Consider the following 18,502-nt stretch of genomic DNA (forward strand, 5'->3'; position numbering starts at 1 on the left):
CTTTGCTTCCATGGCCGACACAATAGTGTTCATGTGACCGTACAAAATCTGCAGTTGCTTTGCCATTTTGTTCACGTTTAAGTCCGCAATTAGAATAATTTCAGGCACCAAAACAATCATACCATCTTTAAATGAAATAATTTAATTAGAAAATGCATAATATCTTGTCTGGTAACACTTCTGGTAGTATTGTTTTAAAAATAAATATTAATTTTTTTTATAAATAAATACTGCATCTGAAGTTGAGTTAGTGCGCACTTACAGAGTTAAATTAATAATAAGTGTATTTGAATAAATCTGAAAAATTTTAAATTTTACTTTTTTAATTCTCAATCTTTAATTCCATTTAAAAAAAATTGAAATAGTCTTCTGATTTAAAATGAGATTAAATTTCAGGAGTAAATCAACTAGACATGCAATCAAAACAACATGGGACCTATTTGAAAGCCACATGACCCACTCCATTAATGAAGATAAGAGACTCATTACTCCCCATTAAATTCACCAGCCCAAATTGACTATATCAGAATCTGACCTACAATTTCATCCTCTCTTCTCTAGCAACTGTCATGACAGGGGAAATTTAACAGTGTGAAAAAGAAAATTTTGGATTCACCATTATTACTTTTCTAAAAAATTTATTAGAAATATAGTTTTTAAAATTTGTTATGAGACAGATGATATTAAGTATGAGGAAAATCATTTTATACAGTAAACTATTAATTTATTAAGCAATTATATTTTCTAAGTAGATCTTCACTCCTAGTACCAGAAGCTTATTTCGGAATGATGGTAAAATTACCCTATTGGATATGAGAATATAGTTTGATTGGACTTTCTATATTTGGAGTGAAACCGAGCCAAAAAAAGTAAATAAGTTCAAAACTCATCAGGCTATCCTTGAGCAGACCAATTCAGTACCGTAAGTTCAAGTCGGGACGCATGAACAAGTCGGATGATTCATGAGCGCGGCTCCAATAAGAGATAACTCAACCCGGTGTGATGACGTGAGAGAGAATAGTTAGTCCAGTTATTTTGTAATCCTAACAGTACGCGCACATAGGAAAATTAAATAGCCGCCAGACGTGGAGAGGTGCTCTAACGCATTCATACGTACGGATCTGAGTAATAGTGACAGGTAAATTATTTTTTTACAGAATATATGTTCGTGGATTGAATTAATTATTTTTTAAAGGCTAAAACGTTAAATTTATTCTTAAAAAATGTCAAATTTAATCTATTTAAAGGTAAATTTCATCTTTCCATACTCCATGATCGATAATTGTGGGTTCCATAAATAGATGAATTCCCTGACTTTTATCAACACAAGTCCAGGTTTCTATGGTGTCACACACATGCCCAAAGGAGCACATTTAAGAGCTAACTGTACCTCCTCTTGTTTCCACAGCTTTCCAACCATGCACTTGTATCCCAACAGGGTTTCTCATAATTGTTCAGACAGTGAGTCAGGGAGTAGTTGTGACTCTGAAAATCTATATATTACTTAGTTTTAATCACTTTGCTAATGTTGTGGCACTGTTCTTTGAATCTCCAAAACCTCATTTTATCTACTTTTATTGTAGACTTATCTTTGATTTCGAGTTGTTCAACATTCATGAACCTTTCTCATTACTTTTTTGCAAGGATCCACTAACTTTTTTTTTTAATAAACTATTCGGTATTTAAAATTCATTAGCTCAATTAATTCAAATTTACATCAACATCCCCTTAATTTCAAAATTTATAAAGATATTTCGTATTTAACTCGAAACCTTTGATCATGGAAAAAAAACTTTGTATCATCTCATCTCACCTTCTAAAGTCACAGATCTTTTTTTATTAATATCAAGTGTACTCTGCCATTGCTCTCTCTCTATTCATGCATTTATATGCATAATCATTTCATTCTCTCCCATATATTTCCTCCACTTCTCTCTACTTCCTCCTATGGCCCTCTTCCTCTTACTTCTTCTCAGTGTTTTGATCCCTTCTTCAAGCTTTGCTCAATGGCCACCTTCTCCTGGCTACTGGCCAAGTTCTAGGTTCAGATCAATGAGCTTTTATCAAGGGTATAGAAATCTCTGGGGTTACACACATCAAAGAGTAGACCAAAATGCATTAACAATCTGGCTAGATAGCACCTCAGGTCATAATTTCTTGGTTGGTTAAGTAAGCTTTTCTTTCTTTTTTCTTTGGCAATTTACTGATAATCATTCCTCTGAAACTTTATTACAGGAAGTGGATTCAAATCTGTTAAAGCATTTCGATCTGGGTACTTTGGTGCCTCCATTAAGCTCCAACCTGGTTACACTGCTGGAGTTATCACAGCTTTTTATGTGAGGATTATAAGTTTTTTTTTTTTTTTTCAATTCATTTGTCTCCAATTTAGATTATTAATGGAGACTAATGAAGTAAAGTTCATTGGTTGATGAAAAGTTTATTAATATGTTGTTCTTCTTAATGGATTAATGGCAGCTTTCAAACAATGAAGCTCATCCAGGGTTCCATGATGAAGTGGACATAGAATTCCTTGGCACAACATTTGGGAAACCCTATACATTGCAGACCAATGTTTACATAAGAGGAAGTGGAGATGGAAAAATCATTGGAAGAGAAATGAAGTTTCATTTATGGTTTGATCCTACACAAGATTTTCACCATTATGCCATTCTTTGGAGTCCCAAGGAGATAATGTAAGTTTTTTTTTTATTTTTTCAATCTTTCGATCGATGTTTCGATTAAAATAAAATAACTTCAAAATTTTATAGATAAACGATCACTAATTCAATAGTTAACGGTAATAATGAATGATAAACAGATTTTTTTTATTTTTTTTATAATTTAATCGATAAATTTTTTATATTATTATTTTTTTATTTTTTTGAGTTTTAGTGAAATATTCCAATGATGAAACACTTGTCACATTCCCTTGCCAGGACTTTCTTGTTGTTTAGTGGGATGTGGTGAATCTGAATCATGAGTGGCTTCTGCAAGAAACACGGGTTAATTATGAAACAATATAATTATTATGTTGTTAGTTATTACCCTTAGATGAATACTGTATTTAATTATTAAATTTTAATAAAATGATTATTTTGCTAATCGAAATAAAATTTTAAGAATTAAATTATTTTTCATTAAAGTAGAGACAAATATATAGATTTTGTTAAATTTTAGAAACTATATTATAAATTAATTTTTTTAATATTTTCACCAGAAAGAAAAAAAAAATTAGGAAGAATTTATATACCTAGTCAATTTAGAAATGTCATATTCTAAACCATAGTTATTTGTATTATTTCAGATTCCTTGTTGATGATGTGCCAATAAGGAGGTACCCTAAGAAGAGTGATGAAACTTTTCCAATGAGGCCAATGTGGATTTATGGTTCAATATGGGATGCCTCTTCTTGGGCTACTGAAGATGGAAAATATAAAGCAGATTATAGATACCAACCATTTGTTGCAAGGTACACCAATTTCAAAGCAGCTGGCTGCTCAGCCTATTCACCTGCCTGGTGCCGCCCAGTCTCCGCCTCTCCCTCCTGGTCCGGCGGACTTTCAAGGCAGCAATATAGAGCCATGAGATGGGTTCAAACTCGCAATATGGTGTATAACTATTGCAAAGACTCCAAGAGAGACCATTCTTTAACACCCGAGTGTCGGCGTTAAAAGTGAAAACATGGAACACTAACTTGTTCCATGCGTAGAGAATCATTCATAAAGGAAAAGAAATTTTACTTGTCTAGTGATTTCTTTTCTTTTCTTTTTTGTCCTGTGTCCTTTCATTTATGAAGGTGTCTTGAGATAAGTCCTAGTTACATCCTACATGCAAGAATTATCATGCAGCAAAGGTAGTTTGATTCCAAATAAAACAAATGATTTTTTTATTTAATTATGTACTAATTTATATATATAATGTTTTTACAATTACTTTTAGTAAAAAAGCAGTGGGCTTAGGCAACAATTATGCAGAAGGCAGAGGGGCCATAATGCCAAATAAAACAAAATGGGGTGGTTGGTGGGCAATTGAAAAGTGTAGAATGTTTCCAAACACAAGTATTTTGTTTTGAATCATTTTCTTTTCTTACCCCTTTTCTTATTTTGGCATTTTTCAATGATAAGCATCAAATGATTCCCCTATCTCAATAATTAAGGACCAGTGGCCACCATATTCCTGTGCCCTTTCAATTGACCAACAGGTAAGTTGAACATTTCACTAACCATTTTCTCCTTTTATCATATGCTAGTAGGTAGATTGTAAGGGTTTTTCCTTTTCTTAGCTAACTCAAATTTATTCACAGTCAACTCCCGCTTCATGCGATTGCAAAATGTATCTATATTGATTTTGAGGCTTTATTTTGGAACTGTCGTTTTTAGTTTGATATTTTAAATTCAAAGGTGCTGAAAACCTTGGCATGTCGCCAAGCTATTCTTTTGGCTTACGACCATTCTTTTGGTCGAGTGGAAGTGGAAGACGATACTGCAACAACTATTCAAACTATCAACTGTGGCCACTATCCACTTCAAAGCAGGAATATCATGTTCAACATTCACTACAAAAAAATAGACTATCAGCGACAAATTTAGCAATGGATATTTTTTTGTCAAAAAAATAAAATTAGCGACAGAATCAGCGGCGGATTAGCAATGAATACTTCTATTATATATTTTAGACGGATTAGCAACTGATTTTTAAATAATTAGTGACAGAATTGATTCTGTCACTAATCCATCAGAAATGTTAAAAGAATACATAAAAAACCTAACACATCTTTCAATTTGAAAAAACCAGCCGCACCTCACTTTCCTCTCCTCTCCTCTCCCAAGCCTACGTCGCCATCATCTCCCCTCCCATGCTGCTATTGCCATCGCAGCCGTTTAAGTAACGAACAGCTCCCTTTGACGATGTCGCAGGACGACCAACGCTGCCCCTCCACATACGACCGACGGTGCTGGACGCTCCCCTCCACAACGTGACACTGCCACTCGCCGATGCCACGCTCTTCTTTGTGATGCGACGCTGACGCTATGTTCTTCTCCACGACGCGACGCGATGCTCCTCCCTTCTCCGCGATGCTCCTCCCCTCTCTGCCTCTCACTGCCCTCTCATGAGCTCACAAAATTTTCTGCAGAGATTAAAAAGGTATGCAAAGGAGAAATATACTGGAGTTTATCCATTCTGATTTTCAACATCAAGTACAATCCTGTTTTTGAAGCTTACTGATGAATTAGCATATAAGCAAGCAAAGAAAGTTGCTGAATTGATTGCCAAATGAGTGGATTTGGGTATCTTACCTGTTCACTTTTATTACAATCTAAGATCTAATATCATTTTCTCCAGCAATATGAATGTATCATTTTTTGCCTTGTTGGTGCATCATAAAATTAAGCGACTTTGAGGGTAGTCATGTTGGAAATATGAGCTTGTCTAGTTAATTTTTATCTATTCATGTTGTGTATTTTGAACCTGTTTCTTTGTAACTGTTGTCAAATTGTTTCTTTGATGCCAAATTTAAATACTGATTTAATTGGACAAGACCTCTCCATGGGATTCCTTATGGACTGAAGTATATTATAGTAGTACCTGGATACAAGACAACATGGGTTCAAGAAGTTTCAAAAATCAAGTTCTTGACATTGAAGCTTAGGTGTATATGAGGTTTTAAAGACATGTCAAAATATTTTTTTATTGCAATCAGAATGTAGATTAGGTTAACTTTTTTTTTTCGTTGAAAACAAAATGCTATGTTAAGTACAAATTGAGGTATACTGGAGTAGTTCTTATAGCAAAGCTTATTTTTGGGTCACTGGCTTATGATGACATTTGGTCTGGGGGTAGAATAAGAAATCCCTAGAACATTGAGGAATTTTCAACTGGTTCATCAATAGGACTAGCTGCCAGCACTTCAGCTGGTATTATATTTCACCATGGATGTTGAAATGTTGGCTCACTTTGATGAATGGCAACGCATTTGCAGGAATGATATTTATGAAGCTCAAGATCAATGGCCCACTAAGTTGCATCGTTCACGTGTAATTTCAGCATTTGATTATGTGAAGGTATGTTGTCTGGACTAATTGATCAATTATGACTTGGAAGCCTTAATGTCGGTATGATTTCCAACAGCATTATGCCTTTGATCTCTATTATTATTATTTTTTTATTTTGCTGTTAAATATAAAACCTTGATTTATTATTGTTATTTTTTATTTTGCTGTTAAATATAAAACCTTGATAATTTCTTTGATAAAGTGAAATTCTACAAAGTAACCTGCAATACTCTTTACTATATTTTGGATAAAAGGGCAGTTGTTTTTATACAATCCCTCCTTTCTAAGATATCCTTTAAAGCGTTCATCATTTTCATGTGAAAATTATGCATTGTAAAAATTATACATCCTTTAAAGTTTGCTTGGGAATTTGGTGCTGAAAAATATAAGTGTTGAATTTATGTAAGTCCTTCCTTTCATATCCTGAGCCTTTTATCTTATTAATCTCTTACTCTTTTTCTGTCATTGAATTTAATATGGTTTGTTGCATGAAACATCTTGCATTAATTTTTATGTATCTAAGCGGTTACTTATGTCTTGACGTTATTTCTCTTAGAATGATTTGGTGCTGAAAAATATAAGTGTTGGCTATATCATTTCTTATCCTAAGATGCAATAGCAAGATATTTGATAATGACTAGTTTTTATGATTTCTTTTTCATATTTTTATTTATTATCTAGTGGAAACTTTTTTAAAAAACTTTTCAATAAGACTTTATCATACATTCTCTAATATTTGGGTAAATTTTTAGTAAAGAGAAGATAATTTTTTACTGAAAATTTTCCAGCTTCACATTCTTTTTTTGACAGTTTTGATAGAGGTCGTGTATCCTTTAATTAGTCCACTGTGTTTGAACTCAAGTTGCTCACTTTACTACACATTCATATAGAATCTTGTATTCTGCTATACTCTTTTCATGATAAAGGAAGTTTCAATGTGGTCTGACGATGAATGTGCAAGAAGTGTTCTAGTAGTCTGGCTTTGAATTAGTTAATTGCTCTTTTCAAATATAAGGCTTTGGAGGTTTCTAATATGTGTCCTAGTATACTTGTGCTGTAATTTATATGCTAACAATTAATAACTGATGACCGCTGGATCCCTTCGCCCCGGCCTGGGGCCAAGCCTAGGATATCAGCCCAGTACTTAGAGGCCCTCAGGTCTTCCTTATGATCCAAGCCCAACCCGCCAGACCGCCAGCCTTGAAGACCGGACTCCAGTCAGATTCTCCAATCAGGCCGGCCCAGCTCATTCGGCCCAATGAACAGATCCCCTCTGGGCCTAGCCTTATCCTTATCTTCTGGCCCAGCTCGGAACCCATAAGGAGTTCAGCCCATTCGCTTTGTGGGACCATCCGCATGCGTACCTGGGGAGAATCATGGGCCGTTATGCATGGGACAGAGATCTGATTCCCTCGTACGTCCGTATCAACGTAGCAGGGATAGGTGGTCCAATGATACACGTTCTGTTACACGTCACTAGCAGCCAAAAGGAAACATATAAAAGGAGAAATACTCTCCTCTAGGTCTAAGGTTTTTTCCAGTCTTATAGAACCCATTGTAAAACCCTATTTTCTGGATCTCAGATCATCAATTGGCACCGTCTGTGGGAACGAATGAGATCTTTTCATCGCCGGAGTTCCACTCTCACAAACACCCACTGAGATCCACAATGGCTAACCACAAGGAAAATAATCTTGTCACTCCAAATGACCTGAGCTCTGCCCAAGAGGGGCAGCAGTTCTCTTCTTCCAGTCCTACAACACCAAACAACCAAACACCAATCCCTTTCAACCCCTCACCAAGCCTGGCGGGGAATGCTTCCGCCGCCACCTGGTCCAACCAAGACCTCCAAACCATGGCCCTTCAACTACAGAGCACCGCCCACTGGTTGGGGCAGATAATGCAACAATGGGGCCTTAGCACCCCCGCCAACATGTCACCGGTGGTAGAAGAACCCCAGACCAATGAACCTCAGCCTACCTTCAACCACTCCAGAACTGCCAGCCAAGAAACCGGAGACGGGAGGAGGAGAGCCGAAGAAGAGGAAGAGCCGGCAGCTCGAGTTCATGGGAGAAGGGCGAGGGAGATGATAGAAAATGACGAAGTCGATAGCTACTCCGCCGAAACCACCGGAAGAATAGGGAGTGAAACATGGGAAGAGGAGGCCTACCAGGAGAGGAAGCCCAGGCGGGAAGGGGAGAGCGTAGACCAAAAGCTGTAGAAGTTGAGGGAGCAGCTCTTGGCCGAGCTGGGAGCGAAGGGTCAGAACCAAACTCTCCTACCCACTGCTTCACCCTTTTCAAAATGGGTACAATAGGAGACTATGCCTAAGAAGTTTATGATGCCACCAATGGCAGCCTATGACGGGCCTGGGAACCCTAGGGAGCATGTCTTGAACTACAAGACTTTCATGGAGCTGCAAACTCTGTCAGACGCCCTGATGTGCAAGGTATTTCCTACGATGCTCTCGGGGCCAGCACGGGCGTGGTTCAACAGCCTTGAGGCAGGAAGCATTAGTAGCTTTGGAGATCTGGCCACCCGCTTCATCAGCCGGTTTATCGCCGGGGTGCCCGCAGATAGGAAGACGAGTTACTTGGAAACGGTCAGACAGAGGAAAGACGAATCACTCAGGGAATATGTCGCCCGTTTCAATACGCAGGCCCTGCAAATCTCCGAGCTCGATGAAAGAAGGGCTGTAGAAGCTATACAGAAGGGGACGACCTCAGCAGAGTTCTTTGGCTCGTTGAGCAGGAAGCCTCCGACCTCACTGGCCGAGCTGATGAAACGGGCCGAAAAATATATAAGGCATGATGATGCCTTAGTGACAAGCAGGTTCGCCCAAGGAGCGACAGATAAGGGGAAAGAACCGGAGGAAAGAAGGCCGGAGAGGCATGAGAAAAAGCATGGCAAGAGACCTGGGCCTTACCGACAACCCTGGGATTGAAGGAACCAAAGACCTTCCCCTCGGGCCTCAGAACAAATGTCACTCCCTCCGTGGGTTCCAGAAACACCGACTCCCCTCAACGTTTCTAGAGCCGAAGTGCTCATGGCCGTCCAGGACAAGGAGTTCCTCCAATGGCCTAGGCCCATGAAAGCAGAAGCAAACCAGAGAGATCCTGACAAATATTGTCAGTACCATCGCGCGAACGGCCATCACACCAATAACTGCTTCCAGTTGATTGCTGAGATCGAAAGACTAATAAAGAGGGGACACCTCAAGAACTTCATAAAGAAACCAGAAGAGCAAAGGCCTCAGCTAAACCCGACAGGACAAACACTCAGAAGAGTGGGAGCAGGGCAGGTGAACGACGGATCCAGTGGGACCATCAACATGGTCATTGGAGGGACAAAAGGTTGAGCAAACTATAGAGGTATTTTCCTTAGAATATTTGTGAAAAGAAATTCTTGTACTATAAAAGCACGAAATAACACCATCTTATAAATGCAATGATTAACTCTATTATTGTGAGTATTAATTCTCTTAGGAAAAGAAAAGAACAGATACCAAAAAGACCTCCTGGAAACATAGATCTCCTGAAAAGATAGAAGGCCGGCGGGATCACAAAGATCTCCCCGGAACAAAAACGGCCAGGATCTTGTAAGATCTCCTGGAGCAAAAATGGCCGGCGAGGATCTCAAAAAGACCTCCCGGAGCAAAAACGGCCAGGATCTCGTAAGATCTCCTGGAGCAAAAACGGCCGGCGAGGATCTCAAAAAGACCTCCCGGAGCAAAAACGGCCAGGATCTCGTAAGATCTCCTGGAGCAAAAACGGCCGGCGAGGATCTCAAAAAGACCTCCCGGAGCAAAAACGGCGAGGATCTCAAAAAGACCTCCCGGAGCAAAAACGGCCAGGATCTCGTAAGATCTCCTGGAGCAAAAACGGCCGGCGAGGATCTCAAAAAGACCTCCCAGAGCAAAAACGGCCGGTGAGGGTCTCAAAAAGACCTCCCAGAGCAGCAAAAACCGGGGTCCCCAGAGATATTCCGGTAACACATAGCAAACAGAGGCACACAACGACCACACGCAAAAACAAAAGTTCTGACCTCACATAAAAGATGGGGGCATAGGGTCATAAATAAAAAGCTAAAACTCCGACCTCCCAAAAGAAGATCGAGTCATAAGACTTTGATCCCGATTGCTAAGAGTATCAAAGCGTCACGCTGACCTCAAAAGGAAATGCCGAAACAAACATAAAAAGACTTCAGATCCGACCTCCTAAAAGAGCTCGGATCAACAAAGCCAATAAGGCCCCAATCTTGCAAAGTAACCAGCACATAACAAGATTAAACCAAGGCACCTCAACGCCTGTATCATATAGCAGTACGACCTACTAAAGCAGGGCTCGCAGGCGCCAAAACGCCAAAGCACCGTGCAGACCTCAAGAAGGTGAGCTCAACCCTGGTAAAATCCAGGGGCAGCAAAGAGCCCATAAAACGCTCAAGAGCAGACAGCACATAGAGCACTTAGGGGCAGTAGGAAGCCCTGACAAATCTAGGGATTTACCCCCTCACCACTCATGTAATAAATGCTAAGGAGGAAAAGGGGCAACCTGAGGAGAAACCCAATGGCGTGAGCAAATGAGACCCTAGCTTCAACTCCTGTCAAATCAGAACTAAAAGTAAAAAGGCCAGCCCGGCTCATCACCTCAAAAGATCGCAAGTTTAATCCACTATTAGAAATAGAGCTCGCAGGCACGGCCAGTCCAGCTCGGAAAGAGCATACGGGTAAGCATGCCTTAGTGAAAGAGCTTGCAGGCAAAAAGGAAAGACAGTATAGTGGATTCCTCAGAAAAATTACGAAGCACACAGTTTAAGTGTTTCATTTTTGATAAGTAGTGGCAAGAACAGCTCGAATATAAATGAAAAACAAAAAAGAATTCAAGAAAACAAAAATAAAATTTCAATAAAAGGGAGGGGAAATTTACAATCTAATCGTCTAAGATTATGGGAGGAAAGATTGTCCTCAAGGGACTTACATTCCTAGGTATTTCACTATCTACACTACTGCCTTCTAGATTAGTATTTACATTACTACTTAGGGGAGGATTGGCGCCCTCTTGCTCAGACCTCCCATCACCTGCATAAAGTACCATCTCTTGCTCCTGGGGCCCAGCACCTTCCCCTCCTAGTTCTACGTCCTCCTCTTGAGGCCCGGAGTCGTCCTCCCCAGGTTCGAGGACCTTCATATCTTCCTTTTCTCCTAGCCCAGTGTCCTTATCAGAGGGCTCAGCTAAAGTGTGAGAAGTTCCCTTAGGCAGGGGAAAGTCATCCTCTCCATAAATCACCTCCTCGCCATCAGAGTCTTCCTCTTCGGCTCGGAGTTCAGACAGCGGAGTGGAAGGAGCCCGTTTGGCCTCCCTCAAACCTCAATTAAAGCCAGACGCGAACAAACAGAAGCCCTTTTGCCAAATAGCCGTCTTTAGTTCGTCAGAGGCCTTGTACTCCGCAAGTCGTGCCTGGCAAGCCTCAGCTATCTCTGCTTTCAACTCAGGAGAGTCCCTGTAAGCTTCAAGATGAACTTCACAGGCCTGTTCAATCTCCTTCTTCAGCTCGGCTGACTCCTTGAATTCCCGCAAGCGATCCTCACACTCCAGCTGAACCCTATCTTCAGCCAGCTTAGCATCCTCAAGCAGGGCTGAGCATCTCTTCTTCAAAGCCTCGATCTCTTGACTGAGATGTTGATTTTGGAGTTTTATTGTCTCAGCCTCCAAGGCCAGGTCTTTAAAACTTTCTGCCCACTTGACCAACTCCTGCTCGAGGACCACTACCTGAGCCAGAGCTTCCTCCCTTTGAGCCATCACTGCCTCGTGTTGGAACTGGGCTGCCTCAGAATTTGCCTTCAAGGCCTCATACTGGTGGCGGACCTCATCTCTTTCCCTTTGGACCTCTCCCAGAGAAGACAACTGTTTTAGGGCTTCTTTACAACGAATGTCTGCTTCAGCTGCCTTCTCATCCGCTCTCTTGAGAGCATCCAGGGCATATGTCAGCTTTGCCTGTAAAGACTTGGAATGCTCTCGAGCTGCGGCGAGATTGCTTCGGGCGTCACTGGTAGCAGATAAGTTTTCCTCCAAACCTGCCTCTTCGACCCGGCGATCCACTGATTCCTGGAGAGCGTGGTCACGAACATCTACCTCCATGAATAGACCCATCACCTGGCAAAGAGGGAAAACTGTAACGACCCGAAAATCGGACCGCTACCGGCGCTAGGATCCAGGTAGGCATAAGGCCGCCGGAACCCGTAGCAAGCCTAACATTCATCCTGTGAACCTGTTTAATCCCATACATGATCAACAACATACATAAAAAATTTGAACTTTTCTTTCATTCATCCATTCTTTCATTCATTCACCAAACTCAACCTGTGCATGCACTATACATAAACATAATCATAAACATTTACTCCTCTTTAGAGTCTCAACATTGCCCCAATGGGGTGACATAACATGCATTAAGTTTGGTTTACAATAATCATCATTAAACATTAAGATCATGTACTAGAAAGGGATTAACATAATACTATGGTCAAGCACAACTCTAAACTTTCATAAGCATTATTACATAACATTTCTACATCATACTCTTACATGACTGTACTCAACATAACATAACAACATTTATCATGTCCACACTAGCTATTACATGACCACGACTTCATTACTCTTGCTGACCTCCTAGTCTATCCTGTACCTGCAAACCTGGGGGTTAAGGGAGAGGGGTGAGCTACTAGAGCCCAGTGAGCAGATGTAACGACCCAAAAATCGGACCGCTACCGGCGCTAGGATCCAGGTCGGCTTAAGGCCGCCGGGACCCGTAGCAAGCCTGACATGCAATCTGTAAACCTGCTTAATCCCATACATGATCGACAACATACGTAAAAATTAAAAACTTTTTCTTCATTCAAACACCAAACTCAATCTGTGCATGCACTGAACATAGACATAATCATAAACATCGACCCCTCTGTGGGATCTCATCAATGCCCCAATGGGCAAATACAACATATGTTGAGTTGGTTTACATAACCATCATAAAAGGTCTAGGATCATGCATTAATAGGGATACCTTACACATAGGGTCAAGCACAATCTCTTATCCTCAATATCATTATTACATGACATGACTACATAAAACATTACATTACAAATTCATCATGTCCACAACTTCTAACTATTACATGAAATCAGACTTTACTCCTGTCGACCTCCTGGTCTACCCTGTACCTGCAAACCTGAGGGATAAGGGGAAAGGGGTGAGCTACGAGAGCCCAATGAGCAGAATAATAAAGCATTTAAAACACATGCTATCATGGAATGCATCACATCACAACTAATCATATCAAGGATGAACTTGTCACCATTTAGCCCTCTACATATTCCAATCATGCCAGGGGCGTAGTGCAGGCCACACCTGGTCTTTCTCTTATACATAACATCACATACATAACCAATAGTGCCGGGGGCGTAGTGCAGGCCACACCCGGTCTTTCTCTTACATACTGCCAGGGGCGTAGTGTAGGCCACACCTGGACTTCCATATCATATCATCATGTCATAACATATGAGGGCTAATGGATCATTCAACATTCATCCACATCAACAACATATTATGCAATGCAACATATTCGTGATTTCTAATGCAACAACCTAAAATATCACATGGCATCCGTGATGCATGATTCATGCTAAAACTTTCATTTATAAAAAGATAAGAGTTTATTCTACTCACCTCTGGATAGCTCTGACCAGACACTGGGGCAACAGACTCACTGCTAGGGTCCTCAGTTCCTCGGGTCCGAACCTACATAGGTGGACTCAAATGAGGGACCAAACAACTAGAACATAACTCTAAAAACATCCCCCAAAAACCCCCTAAAACACCTCAAAACAATCATGCAAAACATGCAAAGGAAGGATGAACAGGGCACTTTCGGCGGTAGGTTCGGCGGTCGAAAGTCCCTCCAGAGCCGAAAGTCAGGCAGGTTCGGCGGCCAAAACTCCCAGACAGAGGCGAAACTCATGCATGTTCGGTGGCACGTTCGGTGGCACTTTCGGCGGCCGAAACTCCCAGACAGAGACGAAAGTCTCCTTTCGGGGGCAAGCTTCGGCAGCCGAAGGCTGCGTCCACAAGCATGTTCGGCGGCCGAAAGTTCCTTCGGCTGCCGAACCTGGTTTCTCCCATAGTGGCAGAAACTCAGCTCTTCTATGCATATACGCCTCCCATACTTTCCAAACATGCATAAACCTATCCTACAACACACATATACAAGCATACAAGCTCCTAGGGGCTTCAAACTATCCTAAGCCCCATCTACAACACATCAAACATGCATTGGCAAGCCACATTGTTCAAAAACACAACATAAACTCAAAAACCTAACTATAAGCTAAACTTGCATTCTACCCCATAGATCTTCATAAAACTTACTTAAAACATGGAATGAGTTCAAGATCGGCCCTTACCTCTTGAAGATCGAGAGAGGGACGACCAAAACTTGGAGATGGGAGATTTTCAACTTCCTTGGGTCTCCAAGCTCAAAACTTGAAAATCATCAAAACAAAGCAAAAACTTGTGAAAATCTTGAAAGATCTGAAGGAAGAACTCAAAAATTAGTGAGGGACGGCGGAGAACTCACCTTGGCCGACAATGGGGAGAAAAGCTCGCCCTTTTTCGGCTAAGGGACCCTTTTATAGTGGCTGGCCAGGCCACGTTCGGGGGCCGAACGTGCCTCCGCATGCATGCCAAGTTCGGCGGCCGAACCTGGACTTCCCTCACTTATGCCTTCGGGGGCCTAAGGCACACCCGAAATGCCTGCATGTTCGGCTGCCGAACCTGGGTTTTCCTCCAAAGTTGTTTTCATGCAAAAACTCATTTCCTTTTTACTTAAAACCATGAAAAACATTAAAACATTTTATGAAAACATGTTCCTACCCTACTAGAGGCTTCCGACATCCGAGATTCCACCGGACGGTAGGAATTCCGATACCAGAGTCTAGCCGGGTATTACATTCTCCCCCCCTTAAGAACATTCGTCCCCGAATGTTCCTCAACTAGCACATGCAAGGCATACAACATATCATACACATAAAACACATGAAACATATAAGAAACTAACCTTAGAAAAGATAAGGGTATTGCTGGAGCATGGACTCCCGTGTCTCCCAAGTGCACTCTTCCATATTGTGGTGGTTCCACAGGACTTTCACCATCGGGATTTCCTTGTTTCTTAGCTTTCTGATCTGGGTGTCTAGGATCCGTACTGGCTGCTCAACATAGGTGAGATCTTCTTGGATCTCCACATCAGGCTCACTAAGAACCTTGCCCGGATCTGACACAAATTTCCTCAACATCGAAACATGGAAAACCGGATGGATTCTTTCCATAGAAGCAGGTAAATCCAGCTTGTACGACACATTCCCAATCTTTTACAAGATTTCAAAGGGTCCGATGTATCGTGGAGCCAGTTTACCTTTCTTTCTGAACCGAACCACTCCTTTCATTGGAGACACCTTGAGCAATACCAGATCCCCCTCCTGAAACTCTACCTATCTTCTGCGGATGTCTGCATAACTCTTCTGTCTGCTTGCAGCAGTCTTGATCCTTTCTCTGATTATGGGTACCACCCTGCTAGTAATCTCTACTAGTTCAGGCCCTGCCAAGGCCTTCTCTCCAACTTCCTCCCAGCAAACAGGTGACCTGCACTTCCTTCTGTACAAAGCTTCATATGGAGCCATCCCGATGCTAGCATGATGGTTGTTATTGTAGGCAAACTCCACCAAAGGTAGATGCTGCCTCCAAGAACCGCCAAAGTCCAGCACACACATTCTGAGCATATCCTCGATAGTCTGGATGGTCCTTTCTGACTGTCCATCAGTCTGGGGGTGGAAGGCAGTACTGAAATCCAACCTAGTACCCATGGCATTCTGCAGACTCCGCCAAAACCTGGAGGTGAACTGGGATCCTCTATCGGACACTATTGAAATAGGAACCCCATGCAGCCTGACGATCTCATCCACATACACCTGCGCCAACTTGTCCACAGAATAGCCACTCCTGACAGGGATGAAGTGAGCAGATTTGGTGAGTCTGTCCACAATCACCCATATGGAGTCCAATCTGTTGGACGTCGCCGGTAACCCCATTACGAAGTCCATAGCTATATTCTCCCATTTCCACTCAGGAATAGGTAGCGGGTTAAGCATTCCAGCCGGCTTCTGATGTTCCAGCTTTACCCTCTGACACACTTCATAGGCTGACACAAATTGTGCCACTTCTTTCTTCATAGCTGGCCACCAATAAACCTTCTTCAGATCTTGATACATCTTGGTGGCTCCGGGGTGAACGCTATATCTTGCATTATGAGCCTCTCTCATAATGTCTCCTTTTAGCCCTATGTCATCTAGTACACATAGTCTGCTCCCATAGTGGAGGATCCCTTTGCTGTCAAATCTGAACTCACTATCTTTGCCTGACTGAACAGTCCTGGCAATCTTCACTAACTCTGGGTCCTCATGCTGTTTCTGAGCCACCTGCTCCAGAAACACGGGCGCCACTCTCAACTAGGCTACCAAAGCACCTGTACCAGACAACTCCAACTGTAGACCTTCATCAATGAGCTTGTAAAACTCCTTCACCACTGGTCTCCTCTCTGCCGTGATGTGGGATAGACTGCCTAGTGACTTCCGGCTTAGGGCATCTGCCACAACATTCGCCTTACCCGGATGATACTGAATCTTGCAATCATAGTCACTCAGCAGCTCTACCCATCTCCTCTGTCTCAAATTCAAATCTCTTTGACTCAGGATGTACTGTAGGCTCTTATGATCCGTGAAGATCTCACATTTAACCCCATAGAGGTAGTGCCTCCACATCTTGAGTGCAAAGATTACTGTTGCCATCTCCAGGTCATGTGTGGGGTAATTCAACTTATGCTTCTTCAGCTGTCTAGAAGCATAAGCGATCACCCTTTCATTCTGCATTAACACACAACCTAGTCCCACACGGGACGCATCACAGAAAACTGTGAAATCCTCATTGTTAGCTGGCAAAGCTAACACTGGTGCTGACGTTAACCTCTTCTTAAGCTCTTCAAAACTCTCTTCGCACTGGTCGGTCCACACAAACTTCTGATTCTTCCTGGTTAGTCTAGTCAGAGGAGTTGCAATTTTTGAGAAGTCCTGAACGAACCTCCTGTAGTAACCTGCCAAACCCAAGAAACTTCTGATCTCTGACACTGAAGTGGGTCTAGGCCAGTTAGCCACAGCTTCTACCTTCTTGGGGTCCACCTCTATTCCATTTTCTGACACAACATGCCCCAAGAATGAAATGCTCCTCAGCCAAAACTCACACTTGGAGAACTTGGCATACAAGCCATGCTCCCTCAAGGTCTGTAGAACCAACCTCAGATGATGGGCATGCTCCTCTGCATTCCTGGAATACACTAAGATATCATCTATGAAGACAATAACAAAGTGATCCAGGTATTGGCTAAATACTCTGTTCATGAGATCCATGAATGCTGCAGGGGCGTTGGTTAACCCGAACGGCATTACAAGGAACTCAAAATGCCCATATCTGGTCCTGAAAGCTGTCTTTGGCACATCCTCTTCCCTGATCCTCAGCTGATGATACCCGGACCTCAGATCTATTTTGGAGAAACAACCCGCTCCTGCTAGCTAGTCAAATAGATCATCGATCCTTGGCAAAGGGTACCTGTTCTTGGTAGTGACTTTGTTCAACTGCCTGTAGTCGATACAAAATCTAAGGGATCCATCCTTCTTTCTCACAAACAAGACTGGAGCACCCCAAGGTGAGGTACTCGGTCGGATGAAGCCCTTTTCTACCAGCTCTTGCAACTGTTCTTTCAATTCCTTCAACTCAGCTGGAGCCATCCTGTAGGGAGGAATAGAGATCGGTCGGGTTCCAGGCATCAGTTCTATCTCGAACTCTATCTCCCTAGCAGGTGGTAAACTTGGCAGCTCGTCTGGGAACACATCTAAGAACTCTCTAACCACTGGCACCGAGGCGGGCTCTCTAACCTGACTGTTAAGCTCTCTCACATGAGCCAAATACCCCTGACATCCCCTCCTAAGCAACCTACGAGCCTGAAGAGCTAATATCAGACCTCTAGGTGTACCCCTCCTGTCTCCTCTGAAGACTACCTCTGACCCATCCTGACCTCTGAACCTGACTACCTTGTCCCTGCAGTCCAAGGTAGCACCATGGGTAGATAACCAGTCCATCCCTAGAATGACGTCAAAATCTGTCAAGTCTAGAACCACAAGATCGGCGGACAAGCATCTTCCCTCAACAAACACAGGACTACACTGGCAGACTGACTCTGCCACTGATGGATCACACTTGGGTCCACTGACCCAGAGAGGACACTCTAACTCAGAGATCATCAACCCTAACCTCTGGACGGCTCTCGGAGCAATAAAAGAATGAGATGC

At 42.2% G+C, this 18,502-nt stretch overlaps 1 protein-coding gene across 1 annotated transcript; it reads left to right on the forward strand.

Annotated features, from left to right (window-relative positions):
• The first annotated feature begins 1,736 nt into the window (after positions 1-1,736).
• On the forward strand, positions 1,737-4,075 carry LOC110622470 (probable xyloglucan endotransglucosylase/hydrolase protein 32). The gene is made up of 4 exons (XM_021766971.2): positions 1,737-2,146; positions 2,236-2,336; positions 2,476-2,693; positions 3,305-4,075. The coding sequence occupies exons 1-4, from the start codon at positions 1,948-1,950 to the stop codon at positions 3,669-3,671; spliced, it is 885 nt and encodes a 294-aa protein (XP_021622663.1). The 5' UTR covers positions 1,737-1,947; the 3' UTR covers positions 3,672-4,075.
• Positions 4,076-18,502: the final 14,427 nt, after the last annotated feature.

Source organism: Manihot esculenta, chromosome 9 (assembly GCF_001659605.2).
Source record: "Manihot esculenta cultivar AM560-2 chromosome 9, M.esculenta_v8, whole genome shotgun sequence".
Lineage (NCBI taxonomy): Eukaryota > Viridiplantae > Streptophyta > Magnoliopsida > Malpighiales > Euphorbiaceae > Manihot > Manihot esculenta.

Bases quoted from the DNA above. Each gene is read 5' to 3' on its own strand.
- LOC110622470 (XM_021766971.2), top strand. From the start codon at position 1,948: ATGGCCCTCTTCCTCTTACTTCTTCTCAGTGTTTTGATCCCTTCTTCA. The intron at 2,147-2,235 runs GTCATAATTTCT...ACTTTATTACAG, and splicing joins CTGGCTAGATAGCACCTCAG to GAAGTGGATTCAAATCTGTT. The intron at 2,694-3,304 runs GTAAGTTTTTTT...GTATTATTTCAG, and splicing joins TGGAGTCCCAAGGAGATAAT to ATTCCTTGTTGATGATGTGC.